Source organism: Esox lucius, chromosome 13 (genome assembly GCF_011004845.1).
Source record: "Esox lucius isolate fEsoLuc1 chromosome 13, fEsoLuc1.pri, whole genome shotgun sequence".
NCBI lineage: Eukaryota > Metazoa > Chordata > Actinopteri > Esociformes > Esocidae > Esox > Esox lucius.
The window spans coordinates 20,889,784-20,911,337 of NC_047581.1; the positions used below are offsets into that span (position 1 = coordinate 20,889,784).

General features: G+C 40.3%; 2 protein-coding genes across 3 annotated transcripts; both read left to right on the forward strand.

The window, feature by feature from the left end:
• The first annotated feature begins 252 nt into the window (after window positions 1–252).
• On the forward strand, window positions 253–11,469 carry plbd2 (phospholipase B domain containing 2). The gene is made up of 12 exons (XM_029124827.2): window positions 253–478; window positions 4,724–4,817; window positions 4,912–5,070; window positions 5,226–5,326; window positions 5,519–5,733; window positions 5,999–6,093; window positions 6,174–6,334; window positions 8,654–8,749; window positions 9,041–9,112; window positions 9,223–9,375; window positions 9,525–9,687; window positions 10,068–11,469. Exons 1-12 carry the CDS (start codon window positions 276–278, stop codon window positions 10,236–10,238), a joined length of 1,683 nt encoding a protein of 560 aa, XP_028980660.2. The 5' UTR covers window positions 253–275; the 3' UTR covers window positions 10,239–11,469.
• Window positions 11,470–13,032: 1,563 nt separating this feature from the next.
• zgc:158398 (TMEM219 domain-containing protein) lies at window positions 13,033–20,969 on the forward strand. Of its 2 annotated transcripts, none has more exons than XM_010896358.3 (7): window positions 13,033–13,073; window positions 13,796–13,965; window positions 14,284–14,545; window positions 14,695–14,803; window positions 14,983–15,133; window positions 19,868–20,005; window positions 20,124–20,969. In XM_010896358.3, exons 2-7 carry the CDS (start codon window positions 13,807–13,809, stop codon window positions 20,142–20,144), a joined length of 840 nt encoding a protein of 279 aa, XP_010894660.1. In that variant the 5' UTR covers window positions 13,033–13,073; window positions 13,796–13,806; the 3' UTR covers window positions 20,145–20,969. The 2 variants fall into 2 exon arrangements, with proteins under 2 accessions (XP_010894660.1, XP_010894661.1); XM_010896359.3 differs by lacking the exon at window positions 13,033–13,073 and adding an exon at window positions 13,079–13,134.
• Window positions 20,970–21,554: the final 585 nt, after the last annotated feature.

Here is a 21,554-nt window from a genome sequence, read left to right on the forward strand (position 1 = left end):
CTGTGCTTTATGGGATTCCATGCTCATGAAAAATCGGTAGCTACATACTTTCCGCAAACTCAGCTTTGGGACACCTCAGCCAGTGATGTTCAAAGTCCTATCCTGTTGATAACATTAAATTGCGAATTCCTTCAATCGCGAAGTTGATGCTGAAAGAGATCTTTCAGCACTAGAACCTATGTCATTCTCCGTTGCCCAATCACTTAACTACGTGGGTGGGACATTTATTTTGAAAACCCGAGTCTGCTGTGGTCACATGATCCGTAACGTTAGAGATGACAGACAGACGCTCGCACCAGCTCACAACAGCGATGATGGCTGTGTTTTTGTGTTTGTTGTATTTAACATGGACATCTGTTCGGGCAGAGATTAATTCTGCATTTCTGGATAAAGATACTGGGCAACTGTCATTGCAGGAAGGATTTCGTGACGATTATGTTGCGTGGGGGAACTTCACTGACGACATCGAGAACTCCGGGTAAATTAAGTAATGTTCTAGCTCTGGTCCAGAGCATTAACGTTTGAGGGAAATATGATTTAGTACTGTAGTTCAGACAGCACCATTGGCGTACCCATGGGGAGAAGAGCAGTCCATGCCTAAAAATGCTTTTTTGTTATTGGTTCCTGTTCTATTGGGTTTGTGATATATCGGGCCTTCTTGCTGGACCCCGTAAGCGGAGCCGGCCTAGAAGAGTGAATGTCTCTTACTGAGTCCGTCCGTCCCTGACTGATTGCCCCTTGTTAAATAGCGTAGTGGTCAACACACATGATGACTGAGGTAAAGTTTACAACCTTTAAATGGATCGAAATAGTACACTTAAATTTAATACACATTTTCAACTTTCTATGATAAAGGTTCTATGATAATATCGTAAAAAGTTATTGCAATTAAACTGTATTATTCGAAGTTTGAAAATGTGTAATGTTAGGTGTACTATTTCGATCAATTTAAAGGTTGTAAAAAAAAAACATCTTACTGGTGAATATTTTTAAGTTTCTATGAAACTTTTTGAAAATGTTATTGCAATAAAACCTGCGTTTTTCAAAGTTAGCGAAATTTTGAAGATTCTAGTTGTGATTTATGGATCAAATCAAAGGTTGTAAAAGTTGTCCACCCTAGGGTAGAATATTATGAACTTGGAAAGAAGTGTCTATGATATGTTAAAAAGGTATTGCAATTAAACTGTTTTTTGTTTTGTTTTGAAAATGTTTATTAAATGTAGGTGTACTATTCGATTAATTTTAAGGTTGTAAAAGTTGTGCAGCCTATTGGAGAATATTTGTTTACTTCGAGTCCCTGTTGAAACTCTCTCTGTTGAATCTCTGAATATAAAACCAACTTTACCTCGGTTTCCTGGGGTTCAGGACAGTCACAAACTTTGCTGGCTGTAACATTATGTAGCTACGTAATAGGAAGCCTAAAATAAAACAGTTCTGGTTGATATAAGTATTTTTTCGGGAAAGACAAACACGTTGCTGCCTACACGATTCTGTCGTCTTTTCACTTGACAAAAAAATCACTTATATCGTCACCTTGATAGATACTCAATATCGTCCACGAATGGCCAATTAGCTGTTAAAACGCCCAGTGGTAAAATATGATTTGTTCGGAATAGACAAACACTGTGCTGGCCACAAACGTCTGTAGCTACGGGAAACCTGAAATTAAACGTTACTGTAGTCATGGGCGAAAATTTCATCTAACTGTTGGGGGGGACAATAAACTTAAAAATTTTCAAGAGCAAGTTTTGAAGGGGACACCAATAATACAGGCACAATTAGGATAGCCTATGTGTACAGAGAGGAAAGCCTTACTTCTATTATTAGTGTAGCATGGAGACGGTTCCATTATCCTTCTTCTCAAAGTTTCTTTCTGGTTCAATGAAAAAGCTGGCTAAATAGACCAAAACATTATTCAAAACCAATTTTGTTTTTGAAGTTGTTTGTAGTTGTTAACACAATCAAGCCACCGAACTACAATGGAATTTGAACTTAACTTCAACTTTAATTTATTTATATAGCACATTTAATAGCAACGTTGTTGCTTCACATTTATAATTAAAACACATATATAAACTCTTTTAGCATGCCTATGGCAAAATTAAGGCATGACTACACTCTAGAACCTCACACAACTGTAAAGTGAGATCAGTATACAGTAGACATAAAAGACACAATAAAAATAAATTACTATGTCAATGAACAAATAGCCTACTCTTGAACAAAGGAATGAACAAAAAGCTAAGTTAAAAAGATAAGTAATGAAAAACAAAGTAATGAAAATGTTAATACGTAAATATTGTGAAAATATAAAAGAAGTGTCCCCATATAAAAGAAACAAAATGATTTTGTAACAAATAAAACTATTAGGTTATAGTCACTCACTGCTATAAAAATATAAAAATAGCTGTAATTTAAATCAAACTTGCATGACAGGATAGGTACTAAACAAAAGTACCAAATGTATTTTTCCTGGTATCACTGGGCCCCACAAACTCTTGGCATATCTTATTTATGTTAAGACTGTCCAGCCTGTCTTTGTGCACATTGCAGACTAACAGGCTGTTAAGTCTGTCTTGGCCCATTGGAGCCCTTAGCCACGTCTTCAGTCTACGCAATGCACTGAAGCTCCTCTCAGCTTCACATGAGGACACTGGCACCACCAACAAAATTCTGACAAGGACCTCAACTTGGTCAAACAACCCCCGTACCTCCACTGGCATTCCCCTGAGGACCTCTGCTGCCTCTCCACTGCTGCTACAGGGGTATTTCTGGCGAAAGAGGGGCAACTGTACTGAGAGAGAACCTCTATGCAAATCAGGGTACTCAACTATTGATTCAGTTAACACCCCAGTCAGAAGGACACTCTCTAAGTTTTGCAGAGGCTTTAAACTGTCTTGATTGAAACGGTCACCAAACTGAACATCCACACAATCCAACACTTTAAAGAACTCTGCCCTGTAATGGTCCACTGCTTTACCAGCAAAGCGTCTGGATAAAGATATAAAGGCATAAAAAGGAAAATTTCCTCTCGTTTGCCGCGCTCCACCTGTCACGTCTCTATTCCCCACCAGTGGGGCGCGCCTCACGCTTTGAGAACCACCCGTACTGTGTGTATTTGTGTGTGTGATAGGCTATGCTACGTTATTAAACAACCTAAACTACTATAAAACAAGAGAGTAACGTTATAATTGCTAACAAAGCAGAATACATTGGTGACAATATTACATTGGTAGGTAACTGTTAGTTAAGTTACACAAGTTAATTTACACAATAATATTTTTTTGAGATGATTTATCAATGACTCAGCATCATCTATATTAGAGAGAAAATATCCGATGAACTTCATCACTTCATCCGATGTATAATTGTGAATAAAATAGCCTGGACTTACTGAGGTTTCACAACTACTGAAAACTTTGTTTTCTCCCGGCACCGACTGTGTGTGTGTCGGTGGTGACTGAGGTAAAGGGACCAAAACACTTTGAGGCAAAGCAGGGGGGACTCAAAATGTTTAAAACTTTTTTTGTTGTTGCCCCGTTTGCATTTGTATTGTTTTACTACTTACACAATTATTTTAAGTATATACCATTATATTATTTACAATACACCTATTTTAATTATATTTTAGGGGGGGACAACCCTCAGAAAGGGGGGGTCCCGACCCCCCCGCGATTTCCGCCCTTGACTGTAGTGATGGCCAAACGGGGCTTCATTAGCGTTATTGTAGCAGCAGGATATTATGCTGGAAGCATATCACAATAAAAGCCATCATTTACATTTAGAAGGCCATATAGTTAACCATCTAGTATGTAAAAACGAACAGACAAGAACAACATTGGAGCGGACATGACTTGATTGTTAACTATATCAGTGGCTAATAAGATTTTAAAACAGCCAGTGGCAAAAGTCATACAATTCATAGATACTATTTGTGGTGGAGGTAAACTTCATAAGAAATGTTACTCAGTTTAACACGATGGTTAATGGTAGCTAAAGAAATATTCAAACTTGACGTGATGTTAATGCATGACAACATTTTATAATGTCAATATGCTATACTTACACCTGGCAAATTGTCAGCTCTGTGGTGTTGTGGTTAAAGACCGAGCCTTTCACGTGGCTGACCTAGGTTAGAATCTTGAGAGGGCAGCCATCATCCACACTTTCTATTGCCGGCCGGCTGAACTATGATTATCTGGTTTCTTGTTTATATAGGAAAAATACATTGTATGTGATGAAATCGACCGCTGGACAGGGTGAAAAGCATTTTGTTATCAGGTAATGATGAGGGGAATAGAGTGGCAAAGTGCGTTTCTGGAAATTACTTATTCATTGTTTTGAGACATTACATTTTAGCGTTTATTTACACTGTGCAACGTATGTTATATTTTCTGTTAAGATTGCAAAATAATGTGTAGGCTAAGTCCACGTAGCGGCAATGGGTTGTTCTCTAGGGAACAATCGAGAAGAGAAAATTTAAGTTTAGGACTGATAACTGGTGGCGGTAAAAATATATTTAATGAGTCACAACTGAATAGTACAACTGAGCATCTGCTTGGATTAAAATGACTTGTGAAAGACTGAGTCATTCAATAATTTTTTTTTTAACAATGAACAATTTATTGTTCATTGGTAGAAGGGCCTGGCCTTCCCTATATAAATCATAACCTAAAACAAATGTGGTTATGAGGATGTGTTTACCAAGTTTTCTGTTCCCTAGCTGGGCATATCTCGAAGTGACCACTAGTGGGCGCTATAATGACAGCATTCAGGCGTACGCTGCCGGCGCGGTGGAGGCTGATCTCACCTCTCAGGTAAAGACTGTCACTTCATCCTACCACCCTTAACCTTCAACGCCTGCTGGAAAGGTTTTTTCATCCCTGACTTGTTTGTGTGTTTGTGCCTCAGCTGATCTATAAGCACTGGATGAACACTCTGATGGGATACTGCGGTCCGTTAACATTTGAGTCAGGTTTCTGCCAGAGACTAAAAGATTACATCAACACAAATCTGGAGTGGGTCAGTCAGCAAATTGAGGACCATCCCAACTGTCCCTATTGGCACCAGGTATTGGCTGGGTCAGCCAGTGTGCTGTAGCACCAAATTCCTTCTCATGTTTTGTCAGGAAATAACTCACTGTGAAGTTGCTTGTTCAAAAATGACTTGGTAACTGAAAAGGCCATCATAGCAAAGGACTTCTCCTGTTTTGACTTCTCTCTCAGGTGCAGTTGGCATTGCTACAGCTGAAAGGCCTAGAGGACGGTTATAACAATCAGCTTTCGTTTCCCACAGGCCCTTTCACATTCAACCCCTTTGGCTTCCTGTGAGTAATGGCTTTCACCTCTATGATTTATGGGTTAGAGTTCACTGCAGAAGAGGCTCTCTTTGGGCACTCCTGTTTTAATTAACCTGAAGTACCCATCTTGGAACCAATGCAAGGAGTTCCAATGTGGAAATCTATTAGGTTAATTACATACAGCTTTGACCGAAACTCTATTTCTCTCTGGCCATTCAGACTTTTCCAAATGGGAGGAGACGTAGAGGATCTTGAGGGTGCCTTAAACAAATCAAGCCGATCACGAACGCTGGGTTCTGGATCCTGCTCTGCCTTTATTAAGCTGTTGCCTGGAAACAAAGATTTGCTGGTGTCACATGATACCTGGAGCAACTACCAGTCCATGCTGCGCATCTTAAAGAAGTACATGTTTTCCTACCATCTCTCTCCTACAGGTAAACTTTGACCCCAAAACATTTATAAAGATAACTTAAATGGTTAATTCACCCAAAATTAATTACAAATTAAATAATACTTGCCTTGAGTTGTTCTTGGAGGTACGTGGAGTAATTCTTCCCAGTCTCCTAATAAACCCTCGAAGATAAAAACTCTTACCCTAATAATTTGGCTTGTGAACACTAGGAAAGTCAAAATATGAGTTGGCTGTATTCAGGTCAGAGTTTTATATTAAGTTTGAGGTCTGTGTTCTGTTTTATTTAGACAGTGATCCAATCCCTGGTGGAACCCAAGCGTTCTCCTCCTACCCGGGGTCAATTTACTCTGGGGATGACTTCTACATCCTTAGCAGTGGACTGGTGAGAGTGATGTATAATGTCTGGACATAACTTGTATCTTGTGTGTAGTTAACTTTTTTTTAAAAGAGCTCTCTCTTTAGGTAACCATGGAGACCACTATTGGCAACAGTAACCCCTCTCTATGGAAGTTTGTTCAACCAACTGGAGCAGTAATGGAGTGGTTAAGGAACATCGTAGCCAACAGGCTGGCTGCAAACGGCAAGGAGTGGGCAGAGATTTTCAGCAAACACAACAGTGGCACGTGAGTCTCTGCAGAACCTCTGGGTGACATTTCCTCCCTTATATTATTCTTTTCTATATAGATTTTTGTGTGTATTTTATTGACAGGACTGGGCACAAACAGTCAGCTAAGCAGGGGATTGAAACCACATCGCCCGGAGGCGTGTGTGGTCTGCCATCAGGAGTTTAGACTGCTACACCAGACTCTTGTGCACATTTCCCCTTTTTTCTGTTGACTCTCACTGACCTGTGGCTGTCCATCATTTTAATACCCTCCCCCAGTCCTGTCAGACCAGTGCTGGCATTTATTTAAAGGACATTAGGAGAGGAAGAGAGACTATATGAAGGATAGACAAAATATAATATCACATGAAATATCACATGAGTGGGACATGGTTATGTCAGCTGATGAAGCAGTTTCTCTGAAGTGCTGAGTTATCTTTTTTGACACAAACACACCACTACTTGTAGGAGCGCTGTAAAGACAAATCTGATTATCGTTGTGACCAACTCGGGTCAAAGCTCCCACAGATCAAAGGTGGTTCAGGATTAGAGTTGTGGCTGTTTTCCCTGTCATTGACGGCTTATCTCAGTCTCTGAAATGTTTATTTTCATCAGCCACAGTCTCTAGCATATCTACATAACGTCTGTCTTTCAAAACCTTAGTACAAACCCGATTCCAAAAAAGTTGGGACACTGTACAATTGTGAATAAAAACAGAATGCAATGATGTGGAAGTTTCAAATTTCAATATTTTATTCAGAATACAACATAGATGACATATCAAATGTTTAAACTGAGAAAATGTATCACTCTAAGGGAAAAGTATATGATTTTAAATTTCATGGCATCAACACATCTCAAAAAAGTTGGGACAAGGCCATGTTTACCACTGTAGCATCCCCTCTTCTTTTTATAACAGACTGCAAACGTCTGGGGACTGAGGAGACAAGTTGCTCAAGTTTATGAATAGGAATGTTGTCCCATTCCTGTCTAATACAGGCTTCTAGTTGCTCAACTGTCTTAGGTCTTCTTTGTCGCACCTTCCTCTTTATGATGTGCCAAATGTTTTCTATGGGTGAAAGATCTGGACTGCAGGCTGGCCATTTCAGTACCCGGATCCTTCTTCTATGCAGCCATGATATTGTAATTGATGCAGTATGTGGTCTGGCATTGTCGTGTTGGAAAATGCAAGGTCTTCCCTGAAAGAGAAGACGTCTGGATGGGAGCATATGTTGTTCTAGAACTTGGATAGAACTGTCAGCATTGATGGTGCCTTTCCAGATGTGTAGGCTGCCCATGCCACACGCACTCATGCAACCCCATAGCATCAGAGATGCAGGCTTCTGAACTGAGCGCTGATAACAACTTCACATTTTGATTCGTAGGACCACAGAACACTTTTCCACAGTCCAATTTAAATGATCCTTGGCCCAGAGAAAACGCCTGCGCTTCTGGATCCTGTTTAGATACAGCTTCTTTTTTGACCTATAGAGTTTTAGCCGGCAACAGCGTATGGCACGGTGGATTGTGTTCACCGACAATGTTTTCTGGAAGTATTCCTGAGCCCATGTTGTGATTTCCATTACAGTATCATTCCTGTATGTGATGCAGTGCCGTCTGAGGGCCCGAAGATCACGGGCATCCAGTATGGTTTTCCGGCCTTGACCCTTACGCACAGAGATTGTTCCAGATTCTCTGAATCTTTGGATGATATTATGCACTGTAAATGATGATTACTTCAAACTCTTTGCAATTTTTCTCTAAAAACTCCTTTCTGATAATGCTCCACTATTTTTTGCCGCAGCATTGGGGGAATTGGTGATCCTCTGCCCATCTTGACTTCTGAGAGACACTGCCACTCTGAGAGGCTCTTTTTATACCCAGTCATGTTGCCAATTGACATAATAAGTTGCAAATTGGTCCTCCAGCTGTTCCTTATCTGTACATTTAACTTTTCCGGCCTCTTATTGCTACCTGTCCCAACTTTTTTGGAATGTGTAGCTCTCATGAAATCCAAAATGAGCCAATATTTGGCTTGACATTACAAAATGTCTCACTTTCAACATTCAATGTTATCTATATTCTATTGCGAATTAAATATAAATTTGAGATTTGTAAATTATTCCATTCCTTTTTTACTCACAATTTGTACAGTGTCCCAACTCTTTTGGAATCAGGTTTGTACATAAGAGGGAAGTTACAGTAGATCCAGTAGAAAACTGACTAGTATCTCATCAATAACACCATAAATACATGCCCTCAGAACATGTAGAATGTATCCTTTTGAAGTAATTGCATTTCCTAATTTGTAGATCTAACATTTATGTGTGTGTGATAGGTATAATAACCAGTGGATGATCGTGGACTACAAGCATTTTACCCCGGGGATGACCGAGACTAAGGAGCAATTGTTTACTGTACTGGAGCAGATCCCGTAAGAACATATACAAGTGCTTACGCACACCACTAACAACCACTTAATCTTTACACTTCATTTGTGATTTCTGCCAAGCTTTTCAGTAGTTTGAGTTGACGTTTCAGGACCCATGTAGGAACAGTATATAGATAGTAATATTAGACAGGAAGTCTCTAGCTTAAGCACACACTGAGATATGTATACTAGGGCACAATGTTGGCTGTTTGAAATTTGCTTACTACAGTGTGGGACTGGCTATTTATCTATCAGCAATAAGCGTGTTTGTGTTTGTGCTTCTCTTCTGTTTAGTGGGTTAGTTGTTCACACTGATAAAACACAGCAGCTGCTGCAGAAAAGCTACTGGTCCAGTTACAATATCCCGTAAGTACCAATGACCACAAATATATAACTTACTCACATCAGTCTCTCGTGTTTGTTCAGATCTAGTGTATCTAATGAGTATCTGACACACTCTGTGCGTCTGTGTGTAGGTTCTATGAGGAGGTGTTTAATGCCAGCGGCTATCGAGAACTCGTTGAACAGTTTGGTCCTGTATTCTCTATAGACATGAACCCTCGAGCCCAAATATTCAAAAGAAACCAATCACATGTCACAGACATGGACTCCATGGTTCGCCTTATGAGGTACGCTCTTCTGTTCCGACGTTTGAAACACGGGTCACTGGAGTGAGAAAGATTGAACTGCGTATAGGCCTGTACAACTGAATATGCTTACTTACATTGTATAACCTTTGTATGAACATCCCTTCCACACCTTCCTCCGCTCTCTGTAGGTTTAATAACTTTAAGCAGGACCCGTTGTCTCGTTGTGAGGGCTGCGATCCACCTGGTAACGGAGAGAACACCATCTCAGCTCGGTCTGACCTCAACCCGGCTAACGGAACTTATCCCTTTGGAGCGCTAAAGCAAAGATCACACGGAGGAATAGATATGAAGGTTAGACTGTTCGGTTGCTGTAACTTGCTTGTGTGTGTGTGTGTGTGTGTGTGTGTGACCAAATGTCCCAATGAGTGTAGTAACATTTGACTCATGGTGACCTTTAGCCGGTCCCCATGAGGCAAAAGTAAATTTCCGGCTCAGGGTTTAGGGTCAAACTTACAATTCATTTTAGAGTTAGAATTTGGGTTTCTTTAAGGTCCACGTGTTGTTGGTTAAGGTTAGGCATTACATCTAGGTAAAGTTTAGACATAAATTGTACTTTATTGAGGTTAGGGTTAAGATTAGGGCAAGGGAGCATGCAATTTCTATTTTCTGGTCCCCATGAGGATAGCCATACAAACGTGTGTGTGTGTGTGTGTGTGTGTGTGTGTGTGTAGGTGACGTCTTACGGGCAGTGGCGTGAGTTTGGGTTCCTGGCCGTGAGTGGACCTACGTGGGACCAGGTACCGGTCTTCCAATGGAGTTCCTCTCCCTACCCAGACCTGATGCACATGGGACACCCTGACAAATGGGCATTCCAACCTGTCCAAGTCACCTGGTCTACCTAATTCGCCTACCTTGGTCAGCCTGTGTTGGGGGAAGGGGTGGTTGGGGAAAGGGGTGGTTGTGGGAGGAATAAAATGCATCCTTTTCCCAGTTCCAATATATTTTCACATGAATCTCCCCCTATACTGTAGAGTAACCTGTTTTTATAAATGTGGATATTGCCTCACTTTGGTTTTGGGGCCCTATATATCCCATGCAGTTCTATGGCCCGAAGGTTAATGGTTGGCTAGTCGTATTGGACTCTTCCTGCCTGTCTCTCTACACTGATTGGAGATGTTTTTATATGTAATCATTTCAAATATAAGTAAAAATTGTCCTCCCAAGTTTCTATGCCAATGCAGCACAAAACCAAGGCCCTAAAGCCACATGCATACAGGCAATGTACCAAAGGCATTAAATGCACTAAAACACAGAGTAATCATTTCTACAATGTGTTCCAAGTAATGTTTGCCCATTTCCTGAGCCATCATTTAACACACCGTCAGTGTGGGAGAGGTAACTGAATGGTAGTTTCTAAAGGGACAATTATAACAGTAAGTAACTCTGCTGTGTAAACGGTATTATTAATATTTAGTTAAGGGAATCTAACTGTTGACATTGAATGTATAACAATCCATTGGCCCCAATCCATTGCTTATGGTGGTTAGCTGGTCCAACACCCTCATGACTAACAGCTTCTAAAGTGCCGGTTTTAGACTAGATATATTTAAAAATAGAAAAAGCTGCACAATTTAAATTTGGGCAAAGAAACTGTACTTTGGATGGAGAATTTGTTCATAATGTTTGTCTTGTTTGGGAAGATGCCCATAAATGTCTCTGTGATTGTATAGTTTTTTTATGTTCATTCTGATATTTGAATTATTGGTTTTGTTTTTAAATTAAGCAGCCTGCATTTTAAGTGCATTATAAGTATTTTTAAGTATTCTATTTTGCTGCTATTACATTTCCTTTTTTCTATCAACTCTAAGTCATTCAAATCAAATGTTTTTGTTTTAAGCTGTATTAATTAGCATGTATAAATTATTTTCCTTTTTATACAATACGTTTAAGAAAATGTTTTTCTTCCACATATTGCATACATGCATGCATGCATGCATACATACCATATGTATAATACACACCACCAATTGCTGTTAAAACATTCCCCATGTAATATTAATGGGGATATTAATGTGTTTGCCATAGAATGGTGTAGTGTTATGCAAATGCATTATAAACTTACTCCAGACATTACATTTTTCTAGTATTTATTTCAAATAATTTCTTGTACAGTATGTTGTCAATGGGGAGCAACATGTTTTCCAAACACCGTCATGCAGCGACCACATTGGCCAAACTCTAAAAATAGGTTTTGGGAAAACAATGCATAAAAATTAGAAAATAATATTAGACCTATTTGCTGCAGGAACAGAAAGCGCAATAAAACAATCTGTTGTTTATTCCATGGCTCTAGTTCAAAAGTACCAAAAAGGGATAGGGTTATGTAAACTTGCCAGCCCTCATTCCAACTCCTTTCTAGGTTCCAACCTTACTAGTGATTTTCTTTCTAGCTGCTGTACTTCAATTTCTTTTTGCTTGCTTTTTTGTGTTTAAGGATTTGTCTTAAATTCCAGCTGCTGATGTAAGAATGGGTTAATAATGATAAAAACACTGAAATAAAAATGTATATGGACAAAACTTTTGCATCTTACTTCTGAGGTTATGAAAATGAGTGTGCTTTTTAAGATATAGTGTTAGACCATTTGACTCAAAATAATACAATGTTGTATCATTGTATGTTAGTGTTGGGCAACAGATTGCATGTTGGTTTAGTTGTAACACTCTTCCGTTTCACGTAACGACCAATAACTTCTAGAGTGGCAGTCTCAGGCTGCATATATGTGAGAAACTGATTATCACTAGCTTTGTGAGATCAGATTATGTTACAGGAAATGTCCTAGTAAGGACTGACTACGGACTCGCCAACAAACTACGGAGGTTTAACTGTAAGCATGTCAAATCATTTTTAAATAGACAAGTATATGTGTATGTATATATATATATATGTACACAAACACACACAAACAACCTCGATGTTGCGAAAGCTCCCAGCTGACACAGATGGAAGACTTTCCCTTGACCAGGACACAACTATGTAACCACTGGCTTCCAAATGTGAACCACTGAAGGTCCTGTCATGGTAAGGTCCTTGATTCTGAAAGCACCGAAATTGCATGACCCGGAAGTACTTTTTGTGTTGCTGTCATGACGCTATTAATAAATAGATAGACAAGTTTTCAAGTTGTCATGCTGGCAACAATAAGACTTCCGGTTTTCAGGATTTTTGTATTCAAAATAAAGGTCCACGGTAAAACGCGATTTTAATAATAATAATAAACGTATTGATTGTGCCACTTTGCTTAGTCTATATTGTAGAAAGGTATTGTAGGAAATGTTCAGGAAAGTGGATATAGTAATTATATGCAAAAAAATTAATAATTAGGGGACACTGTGGATTTGCAATTGTTGCTGGTATTTTACTCCACCCATCCTACATCCTATTGGCCACAATGTAACTCAAGGGATATGAAATACATATTGCCCTGTACAGAAAAACCTGTTCTATACACCGCAGTGAATGTATTGTAGGAAATGTTCAGGAGACTCTATAGAGTGATTATATACAAAAACATATCAAGGGGCACTGGATATTTGCAATTGTTTCTGACTGATTGTATTGTAGGAAATGTTTAGGAGATACATTGTAATACATTGGTCTCTTTTATTTTGAAAATGTCCTAATTTTCGTGACCCGGAGGTGTTTCTTTAATGTTGCTCACAAGACGCAGATTTTCAAGGTAGGTTAGAAATGTAACTCAATATTACTTCTTTGGAACTGAATTGCGAAGCTTTGCACAGGCATGTCTTTTTGGTAAACATGTTTTGTTATTGTAGGAAAGACTATGCGTTTGGTTGTTAGGTTTATTGAGGCTACATATGACTTGGGTTATTAAGATTTGTAGGGCTTAATTTAATTGGCCTTCATTTAGTATGAACAAAACACATGATAGACAAGATAATATAGATTATCAGCGAGGCCAGTGCATACAACAGTAAATGTACATGGTGTTGTATGCACTGCCAGTTGTGATCCGCCAATAAAATCAGAAGAAATACTTCTAGATATCGAGTGAACTGGTTTTATTAAGGTAGTTGAAAGATTAATTGTAGTGATTTAGTTAGCTTTTTTTTAACAGTTTGCTAGCTGGTTAACGTTTCCTGATAATATCGTTTAGCTGTGGATACTAGCGCAGAACTGTTTCACTACATCTAGGTACTTCTCTTATCAAGAAAAGTATAGATGCTAAAGTTGTACTTTGGCTGGTTAAGTCCGCTCATTATCTTAGTTTGACAAGAATGGAAGTAACGTGCAGAGACAGTTCAATTCTTGATTTTGGATTAAACCTACTACACCACCACTTATGTCTTGACTGTGTAGCTAACGAGACAGGTATTGTATGTTATTTGGCTGAATCTTGGACCATACATATTTGTGATACAGGTGTGGGTCTCTATGTAGTTTCACAGGTGATGGGTTCCTGGCATCCTATCGCTAATCTAAAGGAGTATGTTTACGAGCACCCTCCGGGAGTCATCTTTTTCTTGTGTGTGCTGACCCTTGCACTCACCTTCCTAAGCTTCGGGTCATACACACATACACACCGACTGCCCAACCCAGACACACCACAGGTACAATATAGTTTACACACTCCGACATTACTTGACCAACTTTGATACAAACACAATGAGACAGAGAACAGCATTAGCATCACTATGTTAGTGGGTATGGAACTGGCTAACCCATTCCTAGTGTGTAAATGATCCATTTAAAATTAAAGGCTCCTTTTTGCAAACATTCTACACTTTTATTCAAACAAATATAGCAATAGGAGTTCTGAGCAAAACCTTTAGTGCCTCTGGCCTCAGCTGTCTGCTCAATACATGTACAAAAAATCCCAGTAGGGTTAGATGACTGCAGACACATGAAAATGCATCTTTTCTTTCAAGGACTGGAACCACTTCCTGTCCTCATTAGCCCACCTCCAGTTGTGTGCAAAAGCCAATGGTGTGGGGGTGGAGATGGTCTCCTCTACTACATTTGGGCAAGAGGAGTTAGGTGGAACAGCATACAATTCCACCCAGAGTCCTCCATCTATCACCCATTTGTCCCTCTCGGTACCGCTGGCTGTGATGCACAGCTCAGACAGCCAGTCTATGAGCAACGTCCACCTCCGTGCAATGTTACTGGCCAGTCAGCTGGGCCTCACAGGTCAGTTTCAGGCTTCTATTCATTTAATGTTCCGGTATGTTAGTTTTATATGCTGAAACCATGCTTCATAATAATAATAATACGTAGGTCCAGTCTGTGTCATTTAAAAATAATTAGCAGCAGTAAAAGTGGAAAATATGTCTCCCCAGGTAATGAGACTGTAAACGTTACACTGATGTTCTCTTCTCAACCTGTGGAAGGCAACTTGCACACCTGCCTTACCATCAGTGCACCTACACACATCCTACCACTGACCCTGTGAGTCAAATGTACATACCCACTCTTACATGCATAATTGCAGTCCCTTGTTTCAAACAGCTGTGTTGTCTGGGTGGCAAGTATGCCTTTTAGCCGACAGTCACGTCTGCCTTATCTCTTCTGGAGTGTCTATGTGTTTGCTGTCCTCACTAAAGCATATCTGTGTATACCATTTCCAGAAGGCCACCTGTGTGCTCTGCTAGTGAAGGGACATCCTATCCTGTCAAAGCAGTTGCAACAGACACAAGCAGCCTGAAGCCACCAATGTCAGAGTCCTGCTACATTCTGCAGTACACACCGGATTCCACACTTACAGCCATGCTTACACAGGTATACCGTACATACAAAGTCCCACAGGTACACATTAACATTCCCATTACCGCAACATAAGTCCAAATTAATCTATAAAATAAATTACACTACTTCCCTATTATAAAAATATGATCATTATACTTTCCCCTAGTTTTAGCTATTTTGTTAATTTGGGTGATGAGGCCCAGTGGTGTGTTTGAGTATTCAAGGCAGTCACCTCCAAAATAATTGCCACATTTGATCAAGATGACCAAATTTAAAATGTCACTAATGAGTCCTTACTGTAAAAATAATTTGTTTTTTATACAATTCTAACTGCTCAAATTGTATTTTTAAAGTAAATTAATATATTGTTCCTTCAGGTAGGTGTGAATTTTTGCCACCCCTAAGCATTTACCTAAACATTCCAATCAGTGTTAAGGAATTCAACTTTTTACATAACATCTTGTTTCACTTGGTATATAAGACTACTGTAATGAGGAGAGACACAAAGGACACTGAGCAAGTATGCAAGGCCCTAGTGGGTGTTTTTATTAAAGCAAGAAGTGGTATGGGAGGACACGAGGGAGAATTCATCTATTGAAAACAAACCGCTGTGACGGGGTGGTGTCGTTGTCTCTGTGGTAGCCTCCTGGTGGCGGTTTTGGAGTTGTGGTCTCAGACAGGTCAAGTCCTCAGCGGCCTTTCCACCTTTCATCTACCTTGTCTTTTTCTCTGTTTCTGTGTCACTGTGGCTGAGTCACAGTGTTTGCATTAACAACTGCAGAGCCTGGAGCTGCCCTCTTGCCCGCTCTTAACCCTCAAACTCATATTCAGACCACCATTCAACATACCACAATTAGGCCAATTATTAAAACCTGTGAAACAGTGGTGAACCTGCATGGTAGAGCATGCTAGGCATTTTGCCCCCATCCGCTGTCACAAAGATGGTTTTGGAAACAAGGAAGAATCAAAGGACAACAGTTGGAGTGTTACAGAATTTGGTTGGGTATCAGGGGGTAATCAAATTGGCAATTAAACATCATCTCTATGTCAGTATTTTCACATTTCATTGTGCCAGTGCTGGAAATGTTTAATTATTTAGTCTTTCATATATTAAAAAATACAAAAGAAAAATATCATACTTGGATTAGGTCTTACACCTGAGTTTATTCTTAGTGGCAGAACCTTTTGGAAGTAATTATTTGAGCTTTTTATTCAGTACAAAACTGTTCAAGCTCAGTTCACGCCTATTTTAATGCTTCGCATTTAGGCCGAGCAAACAGTTCCTTTTAGATTTGTCAGACCAGAAACCTTATTGACAAGTTTATAGAATTGTGAGAGGCCAGGGTAAACCTCCAAAAAAAAGAGCCAGAGAGAAAACGGATCAGGCCAGGATAAGCTGCTCTGATGCAGCTTTGTGATAAAGGTACAAACCCTTTCCATACATGAATTTGGACAATGCTAGTAATGCTAATTATAGACTGGGACACAGCTGAATAAATGGATTGTTTGAAAAAATTTCTGTGTATTCAGGAATATCATTTGGTAAGTGGACTTTGAGAAAAATATGAATTTTGGACTAACTATCACACTGGCTGCTGAGTGGGGAGACCCACTCTGCAGCCAGACCCACCAGTGTGTCTTGGGTCTGTGGGTGCACGATGTGACAGCAAGTTCTGCAGGACCGGCTAATGCCAAGGAGGTTCGCTGAGCAGACGGACACACTCCGGGAACCATAGGGACAGACTCACAGTCTGAACTGACGAGAGCTATATGTGGTAATGTGTAGAGTCCGTGGCCAATGTTGCGCAAAATATTCCACCCCCAGAATGCTTGCATCTCCCATTAAGGAAACGCGGCAGTACACCTTTCCTGACCTTTGCATGCCCTGCTGAATTACTTGGAAGGGTAAATGTCGCAGCCCAAGTTGATAGTGCATACAGGCGCTCCATTGAGCAGCATAACAAACAGGTGGAGGAAAACAGGTACGTTCTCAGTCGGATTATAACATTTATTAAACTGTGTGGAAAATGTGAAACTGCTCTGCTCTGCACTTCAGAGGCACTATGATCAGCCCATCTTCAAAGGGACATCCAGCACTATACAAAACAAACTGTTAGACTGTATGTATGAAGTGTATAGGGAGGTCATCATTTGTTGCCATACAGGCAGATGAGACAACTGATGTCTCCTGTATATCACAAATGGTGGTTATTTTGCGATACATGTTGCCTGACAATACAGTGACAGAGGTTTTTAGAGTTTGTGGAAGTCAAAGATAAAACTAGACTCGACCTCTCTAATAGCATCAGGGGTGTGCTGGAACCACTGAAGCTGGGAGAAAAACTGATTGCTCAGACTTATGATGGCTGTAATGAGTGGAAACATCAGAGGGGTACAGATGCTAATGAAAGAGACATGCCCAGTTTGTTCACTGCTGTGCTCAACAGCTGAACCTGATCTTACAGCAACTTTGTTCAGCAAGGATGATCATCCTGAAGGTGTTTTTTGCAGATTTAACTGCTTTTGCCACCTTTTTCTCTGGTGCTCCAAAATGTGTTGCGGCACTTGCTGAGGCAACACAGAGACACATTCCACGGCCACCCGCTGTACGATGGAACTTTAAAAGTAGAACTTTAAAAACTGTCAATGCAGTTTGGGGAAACCGCGCTGCGCTGCTCCTGTGTATGGAGGACATACGCACAGAACCAGAATGGGATGAGGCCTGTGAGGCATACAGCCTGTCAAAAATACTCTGCGACTGAGCCTTTCTGCAGCTGCTGGAATCTTTTTTCTTCCTTATGCCAGAAATTGATGTTTTTTTCATCACTCTGCAAAAACGGAGCATCAATGCATCTGGGATTAGCAGTGCGCTCACCCGTTTCAAGGAGAATGTCCAGAAAATGCGGAAGCAAACTGATGAATGGGCTGCCACCGTTTACAATGGAACAGACGAGCCAGGCCGACGAGTAACCAACACAGCGCCGGTGATGAAGGAGGCATGCGACATAGTCATCTCCCAGGTGGAGCAGAGGTTTTCACAAAGTGACCACCTGATTGCTGCCAAGCTGGTTGACAGCTCACTCTTCCCACAATTTGTTCTGTCATTCATTACATCTGAGCTTGACTGTGCGGTGAAACTATGGCTTCTAGGAAACAAGGAAAAGTTGAAGTCTGTGCTGACCACTGTACCGTCACACTGAGCTTCACACTGGTAAGACGGCCCTGTCTCTGTTAAGATCCATCCATGACAACAACCTAGAGGAGGCTTTTCCTGAGACCTTCGCTCTGCTGAAAATGATCATAACAACACCTATGACGACATCCAAGTCAGAGAGGTACTTTTCCACCTAGAAGAGGGTAAAAATCTTCACTCACAATACCATGGGACAGCCGCGACTCAACGCATTGGCCATGTTGTCCATCGAAAGCCAGCTGATTCGGCAGCTGCATAACTTAATTCCCAAAGTAATGGAAGTGTTTGCCCAGAGGAAGAACCGCCGTGCCACCTCTCTTCAAGTGAGCCCTCGGCCTTGGCGAGTGAAAGCATATTTTATCATCCTGCCTTTGTGGTTCTGGTCTGTGCATTGGTCATATTTTTGTGCTGGATCGATTGATATAGATGGTGATGAGTGTCAGTGTGTCCATGTTTATCAATTAAGGTTGTCATAGAATGGATCTGTATCCCTAAAAAGTGGCCTTCAGTGGTGTTGAGCTCATTGCTGTTTGCGTATGGCCCTGTAGGCACATTGGTTCTGAGCTTGGTTGCATTCCTAATTTAGGTTTGTAAATGTGACAGTGGTAATTTTACATGTGAGAGAGAGAAGGAGAGCAATTACACAAGGTCTCTCTCTCCAGTATGTTTACTACAACACCTGGTAGAAGCAAGCCGCTCAGTCGTTAAGTGTTTAGTGGAGCCACGCTGCTTGTTGATGTGTTAAATAAACACATCAGTAGCAAGAGGTTTTTTTTTTCATAGCTTTACTGGTATATATCCTACATTTTGAAATGGTTTGTGCCCCACCTATTTTTTACAGATAAAAACACCACTGGCAGTCCAACAAAATTATTTTGAAAGGGTCAGTATGACGGACAACAAATGCTGCAGAAAAATGACCCACCGACCAGACTAGTTGTTTGAACCTTTCAGTGTAGTACCACCAGTGAAGTGATTTGCGGTAGTAACTGACAAACTTACCTTCTGGAGATTTTTTCTTATCTGGGATAGTTGTCTGTGTTTAGTCTTTCTTCAATCATTCTCATTACCTGTGGTAATTTTGAAGTATTTTTGCTCATCTTTATCAAATGTGTTGATAAACTAATTGGAGTTTTTATCGGAACTTGATTGTGTTCCTTAATCAGACATGTCCAGACACTCTTAATCCATAAAAGTATATTTAATGAAATCTAAAACTAGACCACCGTTTTTTATTATTTCCTGTGGTGTTTAGTAAAATAACATTTCATCCAGGCGCATTTTGGTAATGACTGCAACAATTTACACAAATCTGGCAAACATTTAAATGAATAGACATTCCTAAAATCTACACATCTCCAAAAGAGTGGCTTTTTGCCGCTGCATCATTTTTTATCACTTTCTTCAGACACGTCAAACTCTTTGAGAATCACTCGCACTAACCTACTCACTGCCATGCTAACACCAATAAAAATAAATACTCAGCCAGTTACCTACTATATGCACAGTCCAGGAAACGAGTACAAGCACACTGTTCCAGGTCAGTCCATCTAATCCTGTGCGTAACTCCGCAGAAGGAACTGGGTCTGGCGGGTAGGCATCTGATCCAGGTGAGTATCTGCCTCCTGGGAGTATGTGTGCTGCTCTTCCTCTCTGCCAGCCTCACACACACACACACCCGTCGCGACCACAACGGCCTGGACCATCAAACGGTAGGACTAGCATTCCTAAACTCTGATTCATAACATACTTATCAGGTTTAAGTGTTCCGTGTTTAACCTAGTAGCATGTTATTTGGGCAGACGTCAACACTGCTTCCTCCCTTCATAGGAGCCACTGATGGACTCCTGAAGCGGTCTTTACCAGACCATAGAATGCATCTAATACCCAGCAGAGAAGCAAGAAACAGGATGGACTGACTTAAGGACACTGAGGTTGCTGTTGGGATCTGACTTTAACCACAACTTCCAACTGCAGTTATTGGTCTCTCGGCTCTTATCCTAGTCTAGCTCCACTGTCTGCAGCTGCCATGGAGGTTGAGCCTCCTGTCCAACACCGCCAGAGATTCAGCCTGAAAAGCTCTCTCTTCAACTGCACATTAGCGGCAGTAACACCTTTCCCATTATATCATTTGTGGTTGGCAGTACAATGTTTAATCAGCATAGCTGCATATCTCCATCTTAATTTAAAGGCTGACAGGTGAAATCATCCAAATGAAATTTACAGTGCGAAACAATAGTGAAATGCTTACAAGCTCTTTGCAGACCTTAACTAGTTCAGTCTGCAATAAAAAAAATGTAATATATAAAAACAATAAGTAACATGACTGTCTTCTATTTACAGTAATATTGACACTAAAGAAGGTCTATTCCCATCACCTGCCTAGTGAAAACTACTGTGCTCAATACCCCAGTAGGCCTTGAACTGCATGTTTCCGAAATGTTTGAAAACCCATGTGATTTGGATGTAAACGTAAAGTAACGGTCTGTTGCTCTGGAATCACATAGCATACAACACCTGGAGATGTAAACCTTTTTATGTTTTTTTTTACTTCTGAAAAGGCCTGCGTCAATGTAGCCTGCGTCAATGTAGCAAAACCTGATCTGTAAGTTCCTTGTACTGTATTAGTCACATATGATCCCCAAGGAAGGTTGAAATAAAGTTTTGGAGTTGACATTTTCCAGTTGCTTAGTGGACCATTTGCATCCTACTCAGTATCTCATTTTAAAACGGACAAAAGAAATAACGAGCGTGCATGGGATCAACTAATTATGGCAGCTAATAAGATATTGGCAGCCATTTCCAAATTTGTCCGACGTTCAACATGGCTGTCTAGAAAAAAATACGAAACTTAAATGTCACCTTGCATAGTCATAGAACAAGCAAATAGATTGAAACAAAAATATTCGTTAAAACTTAAAACATCCATAAATTAGCAACACTAAAGCCCTCTTAAAGGATGCGTAAACTAAACGACCAGCAAACTTACCATGGGAAATAAGAGATAAGGACAAAAGGCAATTCCAAGACGAAGATAAATGTTGGTTTAGTTTTACCGAAGACTTCAACTTGATAGCTAGCATAGCCTACGATAGACCTCTCGCCACTAGTTCTAACACGTTTTGGATTCCTCAGCCATCTAGTCAACTTCACTGTGCCTTTATAAATAGTAGTCAACAGTAAAACTTTTATTTACAAAACACTGAAAAATATCCCACCACGTTTAGACCAATCTCTTCACATTTTGTTTGTTTCTAAACA